Source organism: Tenrec ecaudatus, chromosome 16 (genome assembly GCF_050624435.1).
Source record: "Tenrec ecaudatus isolate mTenEca1 chromosome 16, mTenEca1.hap1, whole genome shotgun sequence".
Taxonomy (NCBI): domain Eukaryota; kingdom Metazoa; phylum Chordata; class Mammalia; order Afrosoricida; family Tenrecidae; genus Tenrec; species Tenrec ecaudatus.
In genome coordinates, this window is record NC_134545.1 from 78,082,022 (window position 1) to 78,096,923 (window position 14,902).

The 14,902-nt window shown below is 42.1% G+C and overlaps 1 protein-coding gene across 2 annotated transcripts in view; it reads left to right on the plus strand.

Annotated features, from left to right (window-relative positions):
• The window catches only part of EXOC6 (exocyst complex component 6), a 155,157-nt gene that overhangs the window by 18,048 nt on the left and 122,207 nt on the right, over nucleotides 1-14,902 (plus strand). For both annotated transcript variants that reach the window (XM_075534170.1, XM_075534169.1), the window contains exons 2-4: nucleotides 10,226-10,397; nucleotides 11,635-11,682; nucleotides 11,776-11,866. In XM_075534170.1, coding sequence (XP_075390285.1) covers nucleotides 10,226-10,397; nucleotides 11,635-11,682; nucleotides 11,776-11,866 — 311 coding nt within the window. The remainder of the gene's footprint in view (nucleotides 1-10,225; nucleotides 10,398-11,634; nucleotides 11,683-11,775; nucleotides 11,867-14,902) is intronic.

The following is a 14,902-nucleotide window of genomic DNA, read 5'->3' on the forward strand; positions in this document are numbered from 1 at the left end:
CATCCTCAAGGGATCAATCATGTTTCTTTTAATGGCTCACTGAGCTTGGGGGACAAAAAGTGGTCCAAAAGGCCAAGACCAGGGCTGCCGTGTGGATTGGGTAAGGTTTCCCACGGAATGCCATTGGGAAGCCCATGAGCGGGTGCACTGTCATGATGGGAAAAACCTGTTTTCCCTTGGTGCAATTGGCCTGGCCTTTTCTCACCAGTGCAGGTTTCAGTTATCTTAACACTTCTTCCTAATAAGCCTCCGTGATAGTCCTGCGCCCTCAAAAATTTTTATTAAGATTACTGCTACCCATTTGGAATGGAAAAAAAACAACAAACCCAACCCAGACCACTCACATCATCTGATCTGGTCTGTGCCTTGAAATTAATTGGCCCAGCAGAACCCCCTCAGGCTGTTTTGCGTGGACTGATTTTTGAGGCACCTTAACAAGACTTAACACAATATATTACTGAGGAAACTAGCCTGCAGCCATGCGTTGATCTCAGACACCTTGAAACACGTTTTGTTGGGACTAACCTTAATGAATGTATTTTTTATATACCCTCATATGATAGGATAGCCTAGACTGTCAGAAGTTGAAGCTTGATTCAGAAAATGACATGGATTGAGGGAGATTATTGCTGGTACCAGGTGGATCTTGGCTGAAAGCAGAGAATACTAGAAAGATGTTTGCTTATGTTTTATTGCCCATGCCGAGGCATTTGACTGCGTGGATCTTAGTAAATTACTGGAGCAGTGTGAAGAAGAACCTGTCCATAGACCAAGAGACAGTCATTCATACAAAACATGGGGTTACTGTGGGGCTTACAATCTGGATAGTGTGTCGGGGTTGTAAATTTTCACCATCTTTGTTCAGTCAGTAAGAGAAACCAGACCATCCTAGGGAGAATGTAGCATTGGGATTGGAGGAAGACCAACAGCCTTTGATGTTGGAAGTGAAGAGGCCTTGAAGTGCTTTTTGACGAAGCTCAGACTCCAGCCTTCAGTATGGTTTACACCTGAACATAAAGAAAACAAAAATCCTTACAACTGAACCAACAGACAATATCATGATGAACAGAAAAGATTCAAGTTCTCAAGGATTTCATTTTGTGTGGCTCCATAATCAACATCCGTGGATGTAGGAGTTAAGAAATCAAGTGACATGTCACATCGGGCAAATCTGTTGCAAAATAATCCTTTAAAGTGTTAATAATCAGATGTCATCTTGAGGATTATGATGCACCTGACCAGTATCATCGTATTTTTATTTATTTATTTTAGATTTTCTTTTTCTTTCAACAGTTTTGTTGGCCTATAACTCGCGTATCATACAATTCAGTAGTTCAGTCATATTAAGGAGCGTTGTACAATCATACAGTCATTTTAGAGCATTCTCTTCTTTCTTATACTCATTGTTCTTAGCTTCTCATTCCCCCCACCCCCAAGGCTCCTCTGCCCTACCCTCAAGAAACCCTTAATCCAGTTATTGTCTCTATAGATTTACCTATCCTGGATGGCATTTTTAATTGCTTCATATGCCTGGGAAAGCTGGAAACTGAGGAAGGAAGACCACAGAAAATTTGATGGCTTTGACTTATGTTGTTTGTAAAGACTATCCATACTGTGAAAATAATGCACAATCCCATATTGGAAGAGCAGCTAGAAGTCTCCTTAGGAGTGAAGACGGCAAGATGCTGTCTCTTTTACTTAGGACATGATATCAGGGAGGACAAGTCCCTGGAGGATCAGTGAGGAAGAGGGGCCCTCGCAGCGAGATAGATCGATACAGTAGTTGCCACCGTGGCTCAAACACAGCCACAGGGGTGAGGCCGGCTGGGATGGGACAGGGCTTTCCTCTGTTGCACATATATTGCTCATAGGGTCTCTAGGAGCTGGCGGTTACATTGGGCTGCTTACCACAAGGTCAGTAGTTCAAAACCACCAGCAGTTCAGTGGGAGAAAGCAGACACTTTCTATTTCCGTGAAGATTTACAGTTTCAGGAACCTACAGCGGTGGTTTTACTCTGCCCTGTAGGATCCCTCTGATTCAGAATCTACTTGATAGCAGTGAGTTTGGTTTTGGCTTTATATGTAATAGAATTGGAGACATTTGAAGTAACTGGATATATTACTCAATCTGGAATGATCCAGAAGGAACTGTCTGAACTGACATTTGAAAGAAGTATAAGATTAAGTTTCAGGCATATGGAGGAAGAAGATTATTCTGGGGGAGGGAAAAGACGTTAAGGACAGTTTGCGAAAGGCTTGGTGTTAAAAGCAAGGTGGGGGGGTGGAGGGAATGAAGAGGAGTGACTATCCTGGAAAAAGTTTAAAATTGAATATAATTTAAAAATATGCTGTGTAGATTTATAAATTGTGTGGGTGGATGACTTGGGGGCTCCAGTGCAGGTGCTGTTAGTGGGTTCTGCTCGCTATCTGCTGCTCCCCCCGCCCCCCGGTGAACTGGGCTGGACCGTCCGGGTGGCTCACTCGCCACTCCCATTGTTGGCAGGTGATGTCTCTGACAGTTGGGAGTGTCTTGAGGGTAGCCTCTCCTGAAGACCAAGTTCAGGGTAATCAGTCATCTTATGTGACAGAGACTGTCTAAAGAAGCCCTGGTGGAAGTTGTGTAGTAGCATGTCCTTCATATTCTCTTGGTCAAAGTAGTCACAAGCCCGTGCAGATCCAATGGGCGGGGTGTGGACCCTGTCTCCCAGTGGATATCATGTCAAACAGTGTTGGGTTTACATTATGAAATTACTCGATTTAGAGACTAATTGTGTTCCGTATTAAAATGGTGTTTGTATACATCTGTTTCCTGCACTTGAATTAAATGTCCGTGGCAAATGGTTGCTGCTTACAGAATATTTGTTTGAAAGAATTCTTCTTTTTCTTTGGGGCGGGTGGGGGGGTGGTAATGCCTTGCTTTGAAGTGATGTCATTTCTTACTTGACCCCGGATTCAGAGTACCAGGTAGGACGGTTTGTTATTTGTGCTGGTTCTATTTGATTAAATGGTCCGAAGGATGGTAAAAGTAATGGATGGACCTTTTGCTTAGTAACTCTAGTTACATCAAGATTGAGTGGCTACTTTGAGCAAGTCTATGGTTTTTTAATCTAGAAGGATAATGTCTTTCCTATGTGTTGTGTAGATGAATGTGAAAGAAAATAATTCCAAGTCATCTGATTTTATTTTAAAAGTTTTTCCCCCAAATGATAATAATTTGCTATCTTTGACCCGTATTCAGTTACATCTCTTTTAAAGATGAGGCTGTTGGCTCCCATAAAGATTTTTCCCATTGGAAACTATAGGGGACAGTTGTTCTGCTTTATAGGACCAGAGTTGGAATTGAGTAGATGGCGGTGAATTTGGTGTCTCTGAAGACTACGGCGAGAGAGCGAGAAGTCTCATTTCTGACTCTCTTGAGGGTTTTAAGTGAGCTATAAATTGAGAGATGAAGAGATTGCCCCACTTAGGGGTTCCGTTCAGTGTACATTGCCAAGGGTACGAGAGCGTACCAGGAACAGAGCAGCCACTCCGGTGGGAGCAGAGGCAGCATACCTGAGCTTCCCGAGCTTTCAGGGTTGGGCACGGTATCAAGAGAGACCACTCTTTGAAAACAGACCTCTAGTTTGCTGAAGTAGAGGGTCTGCCTCTTTTTTGCTGATCCTCCAGGTGGATTGATACAGTGGCTGCAGCAATGAACATAACAATGTGAGGACAGTACAGAGCTGGGCAGTGTTTTGCTCTGTTGTATATGGGACCGACTCAGTGGTACTCAACAACAATGACAAGAACAACAATAGTACCAATCTATTCTCTTTCTTAAGAGCATTGATGGCATAAACACTGGTTGGCATAGAGCTTATATGATCATGTAATTATCAACACATATTAGTTGATTGAGCCATCTCAATCATAATTCCTGATCATACTGAGCCATCTTACTTTGGCTCTCGAGTAAATGCTCTATCCTGAATGAACATGGGTAGGTGAGAAAGGCATGTCGTATGTTATATATATTACAACTGGCCCAAGTCATGGTATTTTCAGTCGCCTCATATACATGTGAAAGTGGGACTGTCAATAAGGAAGACCACAGACAAATGGATGCCTTTGAATTACGGCTTGGGGAAGAATATTGAAAGTAGAAGAACAAACAAATCGATTTCAAAAGGACAGCTGGACTGTTCCTTACAAGCAAGGATGGCAAGACTTTGTCTCATGTACTTAGGACATGTTATCGGGAGAGACCCGTCCCTGGTAGAGAATCAGTGAAAAAGAGGAAAACCCTCTCGAACAGTGATTCTCAACCTGCGGGTTGTGACCCCTTTCAGGGTCAAACGACCCATGCACAGGGGTCGGCCGATTCATAACACTAGCAAAATTACAGTTAGGAAGTTGCAACAAAAATAATTTTATGGTTTGGGGGGGGGGTCACCATAAGATGAGGAACTGTATTAAAGGGTCGCGGCATTAGGAAGGTTGAGAGCCACTGCTCTGGAAGATGTATTGACAGTAGTGGATGTAACAATGGGCACAAGTGTAACAATAGTGAGGATGGTGCAGGACCGGGCCGTGTTGCCTTTCGTTGCACCTTGTGTCACTCGATGGTACCTAACAAAAACAACACGAGGGGCACAGAGAACCGTTGATGACTTAATCTGGTCACTAGATCTCAGAAGCTGTTTTGCTATGTTATTGCTCTGCTATACTTTAAGGCTTAACATGTCCCATTCTGAAAGACCTTACAGTAATAATTCATTTGCTTCTGTTTAAGGACATTTTTCATATCTTGGCTTTAGATCACTTTGTCAAATGATTGATTTGATCAGTTTTCTAAATGTATCAAACTTACAGACTTACCAAAAGCCTGGATTTTAAAAAACTTTTTAAAGTAGATTGCAAGCAATTTGTATTGCATAGGATAATTTGTAGCTTTTGAAAAATAGTAATAATTTTTCATTACTTTAAATGTTCTTTGAGAAATTTAAGGGAAGATTTAATTTATTAAAAGCTGATATTCATGGACTAATAAACTTAAAAATATATTTAGTGTTCAGAAAAATATCTATAATCAGTATTTAAATTTTTAATAATATTAACATTGGTTCCTAGAACCCCAAAAGCATTAAGTTAAAATAAATTTATGAATAATTTTTATAAGCAGTTTAATTCATGAGATATACAAATTTGGTAGTTGCTAAAAATAAACAAAAATTAAGACTGAGGTACTAGAATTTAAGCTTCATATAGGTCATTTGAATTGGTGAAACGATAGTAAAAATGCTCATAGACTGGGAGAATAAAGAATGCTCAAAATGGTGCAAAAGCATTTTAGAAAGTATAGGAGACGTGAAATTCAAGCTACTATGTGATTTGTGAAAGTGGCAATAAAAACTATGTCGTTCATGTTAGAAAAGGAATTAGAAAATAAGTACCAGGGCAGTCATTCTTAAATGGGAAAATAAGTTTTGTTATGTAAAATTTCACCAAAAACACACAAAAATATTATCTTTTAAATGAAATGACTGAAGTTCCTCAGTTAAGACATCTGATTTGATGGCTCAATTTCAGTGAGCCAATTTTAAAATGAAAATCCCTTTGTATTTTTATCATATTACCACTAGGTGGAGCCCTATACACACAATTTAAGATGGCCTGCCTGAAGGAGCTGTGCGCGCCATAGGCCTGACATTCTATATGATAACTAATATTTTAACATGTTGGTTTTACTTTGGTGTAGAAGATTAGATATAATGAAAATAGAACATGTATTTGTTCTTAATCTACATTCTTGCTAGTTCTATCATATATGCAGGTATATATTTATAGGAGCTTGGCATAGACTTGTCCAGTAGACATAAACATTTGGAGGATATTTTGGGAGAAAAAGTTTTTTTTTTCTCTAAAGTTTAGGACAGCAATCTATTTGGCCTGCCTAATGTATTCATTGGATACAACGGTTAACTCATTTAGGGCTCATGTAGTGCAGAGCGACATTTTCCCTGCATATGAGAATTTTACAGAATCATGATTATCAGACAAAGACAGAAAAAGGAAAACAGATTATTCAGAGTCCTTTAAGCCGAGGTCTTTGTTTCATATTTTGCTGCATTTGTAATTTCATGTCACTCGTTACCGTCAAATCGATTCTGACTCCTGACGACCCTACATGACTTAATGCTGCTTAACGACGAGCTACGCTTCAGTTCCCACCCTTCTCCCGCCGCTGCGTGATTTCACCTGATGGATGCAGCAGTGCACACCAGGGATTCCTCAGTGAGTCAGCAGCGGTTGTTGGTCTTAAAAGGTGATCCAGTGGGTTGCTCGCCCCAGAACTTCCTCTCTGCATTTCATGCTACTTAGTGACTGTGTCAGTCTGGGTACATTAGAGAAACAAATCCACAGAAACTCATATGTCTAAGAGAGAGTTTTAGATAAAGGGTAAGTGTATATCAAGAAAACATCCCAACTCAGTGTTACCCAAGCCCACAAGTCCAACATTAACCTAAATGTCCAACACCAATCCACAAAGTCCTCCTCCATCTCACAAAACACAGGCAATGATGCCGACTGCAGGAGGAAAGCCGAGTCAATGAACATGTAAGCACCTCAGCGCTGGCTGGGTCTCCACACAGCTGCTCCAGCACCCAGGGCTGCATCGGGGTAGGTCCATGTGGCTTCTCCTCAGGGATATCTTACAGGAAGTAAGCCTTGACAGCTGAAGCAGGGAACTGGCTAAGTCAGCGGCACCCTGGTCTGACCATCAGAAAGCAAGTGATCCAAGAACTCAAGAGGTGAGGCTTACCGAGCCATTTCTCTCGCCACCCTTCAATTAACCCCACATGTGTTTATCGCCAGGTTTGCACAATAAACCTTAACTCTCTCAGTCACCATTGTTGCTTGGTGAGTCTGTTGGTCACACTGGGTCTGAGCACTGGCTTGGGGCCAGCTAGACCGCGGGTTCAATACTGGCTCTGCCGCTGGTGCTGGTACTGCTACAGGAACCCCGGTGACATAGTGGTTAAGCGCTCACTTGCTAGCGAAAGGTCCACGGTTTGAACCAGCTACTCGGTGGGAGCAAAAGATCACAACCTAGGAAGCCCTCTGGGAGGACCAGTGCTGACCGGGACGATGTCTTCATTTTCTCAAACGGCATCTATGAAGATGACAAGAGGACCTCCATCATAAAGCCATGGTGAACATCTAATGAGCTAGTGAATGAAAAACGCAGAGTGCACAGTAAGTGGTTGGATGTTTGTTAGGGCATTTTTATTATCACCATCATTTAAGCACCAGTGACAGACCCGACTGGCTTCTCTCCCGGACCCGTTTAGTCAACGGGTGGGACAAGTAGTGTAGTGTACATCTGTCTACTCTCCATATCCTTCCGCTTCCACCATCTCTCCAGATGATTTCTGTGATTAAACATAGCCCTCTTCCGAGAAAAGGAGGATAATTTCTATGTTCATCTGCGCCAACAGATTTCTGGGGTAAGAGTTGCTTTTGCTTCAAGTCTTCGCGTACTTATCTGCCTGGTCTGCCTTTCTCTGTTTACTCAGCTCTTTATTATTGGCCTTAACTAGCAAATCCTTAGACTAGTTACTTTGAATAGTATATTTCCTCAGAATGCGTAAAGGATGAAATCAACTAGATGTAGCGACCAATTCCATTTTGTGTTGCATCTATTAAAATGTGAGCGTCAAAACTAAAAACAAAAAATCCCCCAACTTTTGAGGGTCCTTCCCAAAACCCATGCTCTGCCAGTTGAGGGATTTTGGGATTCTGGCCCTTGCTTGACCCTTCAGTCCTCCCCCCACCCCCCAGCACGTTTCAGTTGCAATCTATCCCTGGGGTGTAGAACTTTCCTGCACCTTGACTTCATTATTTCTGTGAACTTCTGCTTAGAGTGACCTTGATAAGGATTGTGGGTGACAGGTGATTGGGATTTAGTTTGTGTTCCTTTCTGGACCAGCAAATGGTTATCAAGGGTCAGGAGACGGTAGTTTAGGGCATAATCTCTCATTTGCAGTACTAATTCGTTGAAATTACCTTTATTTTTAAAATTGGGACTAAAGATTCTATTTTAATAGGAGAAGGCAAGGTACGTAAATAGTTCACCTGCTTCAGGCTTCGGTTTCTGCCAGTGGAGGCTGGGTACTGTGACACTCTCATCTTCTGTTTCTCCATGCTGTTCCATCAGCAGCAAAAGAGGAGTCCCGTAAAGTGCTCCAGTAGACGCAGTCGGAGCCCTGGGTCACTCTAAAACAGGATCGTTTGCTTTACAACTCTGGTTTCTTCCTCTTTCCCATTACCATCAAGTCGGTTCCCAGTCGCACAGGCAGAGTGGAGCTGCCCCTGTGGGTTTCCGAAGCTGCAAATCTTTACAGGGCTTGAGAACCCCACCTTTCGCCTGGAATGTCTGGTGGGTTCAAACTCTGGACCTTGTAGCTAATAATTGAGTACAAGAATGAATAAAATCTTCTAAAACTGATCATGGTGATGCTTGTTACTATTCTTGATGTGATTGAACTATTGAATTGTGTGATATGAGAATTATGTGCCAATAAAACTCTTGGGAAAAAAGTATTTGGTCTATGTAGGTAAATATATATTTAGTATATATGTGGGCCATATGAATAATGATACAAAGTAGTGTATGATTACATGTCAGAATACACATACATTCTAGAAGTTGACATGTCCTTCTGATAAAGAGATTACTTGTTGTGAAAATGGCTGGGGAAGACCTTGTGGAGGGAAATGGAACTTGAACTAAAGCATAAAGCAGCAGCAGCTGGAGGAGTACAGTGGGGGTGGGGTGGGGACAGCAACACTACCAACCAAGTTCAGCAATTGGCTTGAAGAACTCACGGAATTCAACATAGCTGTTCGTGCTCCTGGTTACTGTTTATTGCAGCCAAAGGATACAGATGAAAAAGATCCAGAAAAGTGCATAGCACAGGTTCCGAGAGCATTCCAGGCACGAGCTTCCAGTAGTCTCCCAGTGGAGTGGTAGAGGCAGTAGTTACTTCTTCTGTCAAAGTGTGTGGCAGCCATGGAGGAGCGCGCCAGCCTACGTGGTCGCGGGGTGCCGAAGGGATCAGTTATCAGGCATCAAAGACAAAAAAGTCATACCATTGTGTGCTCACCTCCACGATAGGATCATTGAAAACAAATGGGTGCATAAGCAAATGTGGTGAAGAAAGCTGATGGTGCCCGGCTATCAAAAGAGATAGTGTCTGGGGTCTTAAAGGTTTGAAGGTAAACAAGCAGCCATCTAGCAGGGAAGCAACAAAGCCCACATGGAAGAAGCACACCAGCCTGTGCGATCACAAGGGGTTGAAAGGATCAGAACAAAAAAATCTTACCACAGTGAATGAGGGGGAGAGTACGGAGTGGAGACCCAAATCTCATTTGCAGGCCACTGGAGATCCCCTTGCAGGGGCATTTTTGGGAGGAGACAAGCCAGTCAGGGTACGATGTAGCAACGATGAAAAATGCAACTTTCCTCTAGTTCCTAAATGCTTCCCCCTCCCCCACTATCATGATCCCAATCCTACCTTGCAAGTCTGGCTAGACCAGAGGATATACACTGGTACAGTAGGAATTAGAAACACAGGGAATCCAGGGCGGATGATCCCATCAAGATCAGTGGTGTGAGTGGCGATACTGGGAGCGTAGAGGGAGGGTGGGTTGGAAAGGGGGAACTGACTACAAGGATCTACATGTGACCTCCTCCCTGGGGGACAGACAACAGAAAAGTCGGTGAAAGGAGACGTCGGACAGGGCAAGATATGACAAAATAATAATTTATAAATTATCAAGGGTTCATGAGGGAAGTGGGGAGGGAGGTGAAAAAGTGAGGAGCTGATGCCAGGGACTTAAGTGGAGAGCAAATGTTTTGAGAATGATGAGGGCAATGAATGTACAAATGTGCTTTACACAATGGATATATGTATGGATTGTGATAAGAGTTGTATGAGCCCCTAATAAAACAATTTTAAAAATGTGTGGCAGCATGCAGGAAGCAGGGCCCTTGCTGGCCCGAATTTAGCAAATGAAGGACGTTTTCACCATTATTTCTAGTCAAGGTAATACTGTCGACCGTCATGATCTGCTCGAAGGTTTAGTTTAAGAGGCCCTCTGTGGCAAAGATTGGGCTTAGTAAAGAATACGTGTGGGTGCACTGGGAGCTTAATGTTGCCGTCCCTGTGTTATGTACTTCCAGGTCCGTGTATGATGACCAGCCAAATGCACACACGAAGTTTATGGAGAAGTTAGAGGCCTGTATCCGTACTCACGACAAGGAAATTGAGAAGATGTGCAATTTTCACCATCAAGGCTTTGTTGATGCCATCACGGAACTACTTAAAGTCAGGACTGACGCGGAGAAACTGAAGGTAAGCGGCGTGGTAGGACTCCTCACCTTACGGAGGCGTCAGTCGGTACTGCATTTGTACAAACGTGCGCGCCTTATTCAGTGCGCTGCTCAGGAGAAGGAGTCTGGTGTGTCTGTGAGGCTCTCTCAGCACACTTGTTTTGCTTATGTAGCGATAGTCTCTTCTTCTCCTAAAGCAGTGACTCAATAGGAGCTCTTTCTGTGTAGGAAAAGGAGCTTAATAAAAAATGCTTACAGTCAAAGGCTCTTTTTGCAGATTTAGATTTTTTATTTAAATGGAAATCTAATATCGATAAAAAGCTATATTCAAAATATTTAAACACATTATAAAAGACTGTGTTCCCAAAACAACTTTTAAGTGTTGGGACTCTGTTTTTAGTTGAACAGCAATGTACAGTCTTGTTTTTAAAAATTGGCTTGCATTTCCTGCCAGACAGCAAGTGCAATTATTTGTTAAATGAGAGCTGGATTTGTACTGTTACAATAGAAAATATTTAATTATAAGAATTGCCCTGTTTATCATTCTTTACATTTGGTGAGCTTAGCCAGCAGAATGGCTTGGTCTCCCAAAGGTTGTGTAGAAAACCATTACATAGAGGATATTCAGATAACAAGGGACCAAATACAGCATCAATGAGGTCACTGAGCATCTTTGTTCCGAAATTAATGAGATTTTAATAAAGCAGAATGAGCTTCCTTACTGTGATGACCTAATGAGTCACTTAGTATGTGGGAAAATTCGAGGTTAAGCTCTGCGTGCACCTGCAGCACGGACATGTGGCTGCGGCTCGCCGTTTCCGTGTTTGATGTCAACCAGCCACCCAGTGTTTGCATTCAGCAAAGTATGAATGTTTAATTACCAGAAAATGCAGTCACCATTTCCTACAGACAATGAATGGCACATAGACCTCGTTGAAACTTATCAAAAAGGGACCAGTGGTCAATTGGGTCAGTGATTTGAATTGTTTGACAGACTTAGAGAAGCAAGAAAAGTTCAAAAATCCTGAGTAAATTTGAGAAGTTTGCCACAGAATCTGTTAAAAAGAACTGTCATAAGTAATTGAAGTTAACAAAAGCCCTTTTCAATCAAAAGTTCAAGTTCAAGCTGTAGAGTTAATTTGAATTTGCATTCCTTTGTTCCAAGTTTCTCATGAAGCATGGTCTGATTACAAGGGTGAGCGGTTACATCAGGGCAGTTTTATGCATATTTGTCTAACTAAGGTGAAATTATTTTTAAGGTGCAAGTTACTGATACCAACCGAAGGTTTCAGGATGCTGGGAAAGAGGTGAGAAAATGGTTAACTTTGTGTGTGCGTGCGTGCTTAATAGAGAATGCAAGTGAACCGTTCCTTTCAAACTGTGAACATTGCTTTTCCAAGGTGATCGTGCAAACAGAAGATATTATTCGCTGTAGAGTCCAGCAGAGGAATATTACAACAGTAGTAGAAAAATTGCAATTATGCCTTCCAGGTGAGTTAAACTTTAATATGTTTGACTTGGTGGAATTTAAGGATAGCATATTGTCATCTTTTATTATGGGAATTTCAGATTCTTGGGCGCCCTACCCAAACCTATTATCCTCTTATCTTCCTTCTTCACCCACCCCACACACACACCCCGGAATTTTCCTAGTTCGCCTGCATCGTCAAGCCCCTCTTAGACCATCGGTTGTCAGTCTTCTAGAATAGCTTCTACCTTTCATTCACCTCTGCCCGTGACCCGTCTGTCTCTGCTCTGCTTCCATCCTTTCTCCCCTCTCCCATGCCACCTGCTTTTTCCCCCTCTTGGAATATTTAGCCATGAGGATGAGTGTCTTTTTATTACGTGTCTTGCCATTGTCTAATGCCTTGTCTAATCCTGTTGCTTTCTGTTTGTCGCTGAAGCATTATTTTGCTTTCCTCATCATTTCATTTTGCCGACAAGGTAAGGAAGCATCACAGAGTGGCTGTCTGTCTTCCATTTCCCCTCTTGACTTTCCTCCTGTATTTGGAAAGACCGCTAGATTTTTGAGGTTCTGGTCTCTGTTAGGGCACAGACAGTACTGGGGCATCAAATAAATCCCGAAGAGACTAACCAGGAGTGTCTCTACCTGGATTTAATATTCTTTTAAGTTGGATGCATCCTGTTCAAACAACAGGAGCCAGTAGATGTAATTTTTTAATTAATATAGTAAGCTCAGTCCACCTCAGTGCCTCATATACTCCCTTATTTATTGTTTTAAGTAGGAGGTTAAAACTCCGGATCTGGGAGAATGGAATGAGATGCTTTGTATAATATTTGTGTGAGTTTAGCTGACCATACAAATTATGTCAAAACGATCAGCAGTGTCATTTCACCAGCCACTTAAAAAAATACCACATTATTGTTTTTTGACTTGTAAGAATAGCTTTTCATTATCTGAGCTTGTACTCAGTTTAATATCTGACCAACCAGGGCTGCTGTAAATTCTGAAACCAAACTCACTGCCATCAAGTTGATGCCAACTCATAGCCACTCTATAGGGTAGAGTAGGACTGCCTCTGTGGGCTTCCGAGGTTAATTCTTGGTGGGAGTTATTGTAGGGAACAGCAGGTGGTTTCGAACTGCCGACCCAGCAGTTAGCAGTCCAGTGCATAACCACTAAAGCCCCAGGTCTGCTGTTTGCCTTGAGTAAGTAAATAAAATGTCTGTGTATTCTGTTAGGTTTCAGTGTTGCGATACCTCCGGTACCTACAGCCGTAGAATGATGCTTAATCAGAAACATACATGGGAATAGTCCCAAAGATAGCCTCTAAGTTGGAAAGCTTCCCTCCTGGTGTGGTAATAAGCCTGAAAAATAAGGTAGCGATGGAATGAAAACGCTGAATTCCATGTGTCCCTGGTGGTCCTTTTGAAACAGAGGAATGAGAGGAAGTAGAGGTTGCTTTTGTTAGTGCTGCTTGTTTCCAGGCTGAGCAGAAGCTCTGAGTCATGTGAACGTTGTGTGCCGAATAGCCATGTCCAGAGCTCCGTCCTTTTGGCTCTCTCCTTGTACCCAAATGACCATTCTAAAACAGACGCTTGTTTCAGGCTTTGTGGTAGGGAAGGAAAATGTAAAGTTGGAAATGGCATACACCTGGCTCTGAAGGATCCCACAACCTACCTAGTGTGAATAAAAGATAAGTTAACCTGCCTACAATTGCCCAGTTCTGCCCTGGCTTAGGGAGACTGTGAGGGGGATATAAGAATAGTCCTATAGGATCGAAATAAGGACATCTATAGATATAGGAGACTTCTTAAAGAAATGGTATGTTTTACTAGTGCATTCATTTTACATGGCCGTTTTTGAGGGAGACATTTTTACATGAAAATAATTATGACAGGTGTGACATTTACATGCACTGTGGAGGTAAAGCCAGGAGACTTTAAAATAATTGATTAATTTATGTATCCAAACCAAACCACCTCAAGCCCATTGCACCAAGTTGACTCCTGTATAGGGTTTCCAAGGCTGAAAGTCTCTATGAGAGCAGCCAGGCTCAACTTCCTCCTGAGAAGCAGCTGGTAGGTTGAACCCCTGACCTTGTGGTTAGATGGTCTGTTGCCTACCCGACCGTGCCACCTGGGCTCTTTAGCTCCAAGTTTTATGTTCACCCTAAAGCTTTGGCTGCAAATGTGAGAAAAGTTGCATTGCGATAACCAAATCCAAACAGTGCCATCAAGTCAATTCCCACTCTCAGGGAGCCCTAATGAGGTAGCCTTCTGCTACCAGCCATAAGGTCAGCAGTTTGAAACCACCGACTGCCCCGAGAAAGAAAGACGAGGCATTGTGCTTCTGCAGAGTTACAGTCTTGGAAACCCATAGCAACGCTTCTACCCTGTCCTGTAGGATCACTGTGATACATTGCAATATAGGGGTTCCATGAGAGATAATAATAGGGTCCTGTGAAGTTTCTCTCATTTCCGACATGGAAACAACACCTTTTGTAACTTAAAGACCTGGGGAGTCGCAGCGATGACTGTACAGAAGGCAGGGAAACTGCTCTCTCTCTCTGCTGTATGACAACATGAGCTGCTTAATCAGCCAATAACAATGTAGTCTTCACTTTATGATGGGAAATTCTGAGGATCAGTGAATCTACATGGTTACATTAAATCCTTTTTGGTGTCAGTTTGTTATTTTGTTGTAACTTATGCTTTTTAAATAATTACATTTCTGGGTCTTTGATAATAAAATGAATGAAGATGCTTTATCATGTTTAGTTCATTGTAGTGATTCTCATTATAATTCACACTCTGCTGTAAGCTTAAAGTTTTTAAAATGGTGGTAAAATATATATATATAGCAATAAGTTTGCGTTAGGGCCATTAAAAATATATGATTCATGACATTAAATACATTAGTCATATTGTGCAACTAACAACACTATTAATTTTCATTACCTCAAACCAACTCAGAGCTCCTTAGCAGAAATGCATCATCCCAGCCCTCACGGCCTTGTTTTTGTTGTTGTTAAGTGCTATTAAGTGGGTTCTAACTCAGAGCGA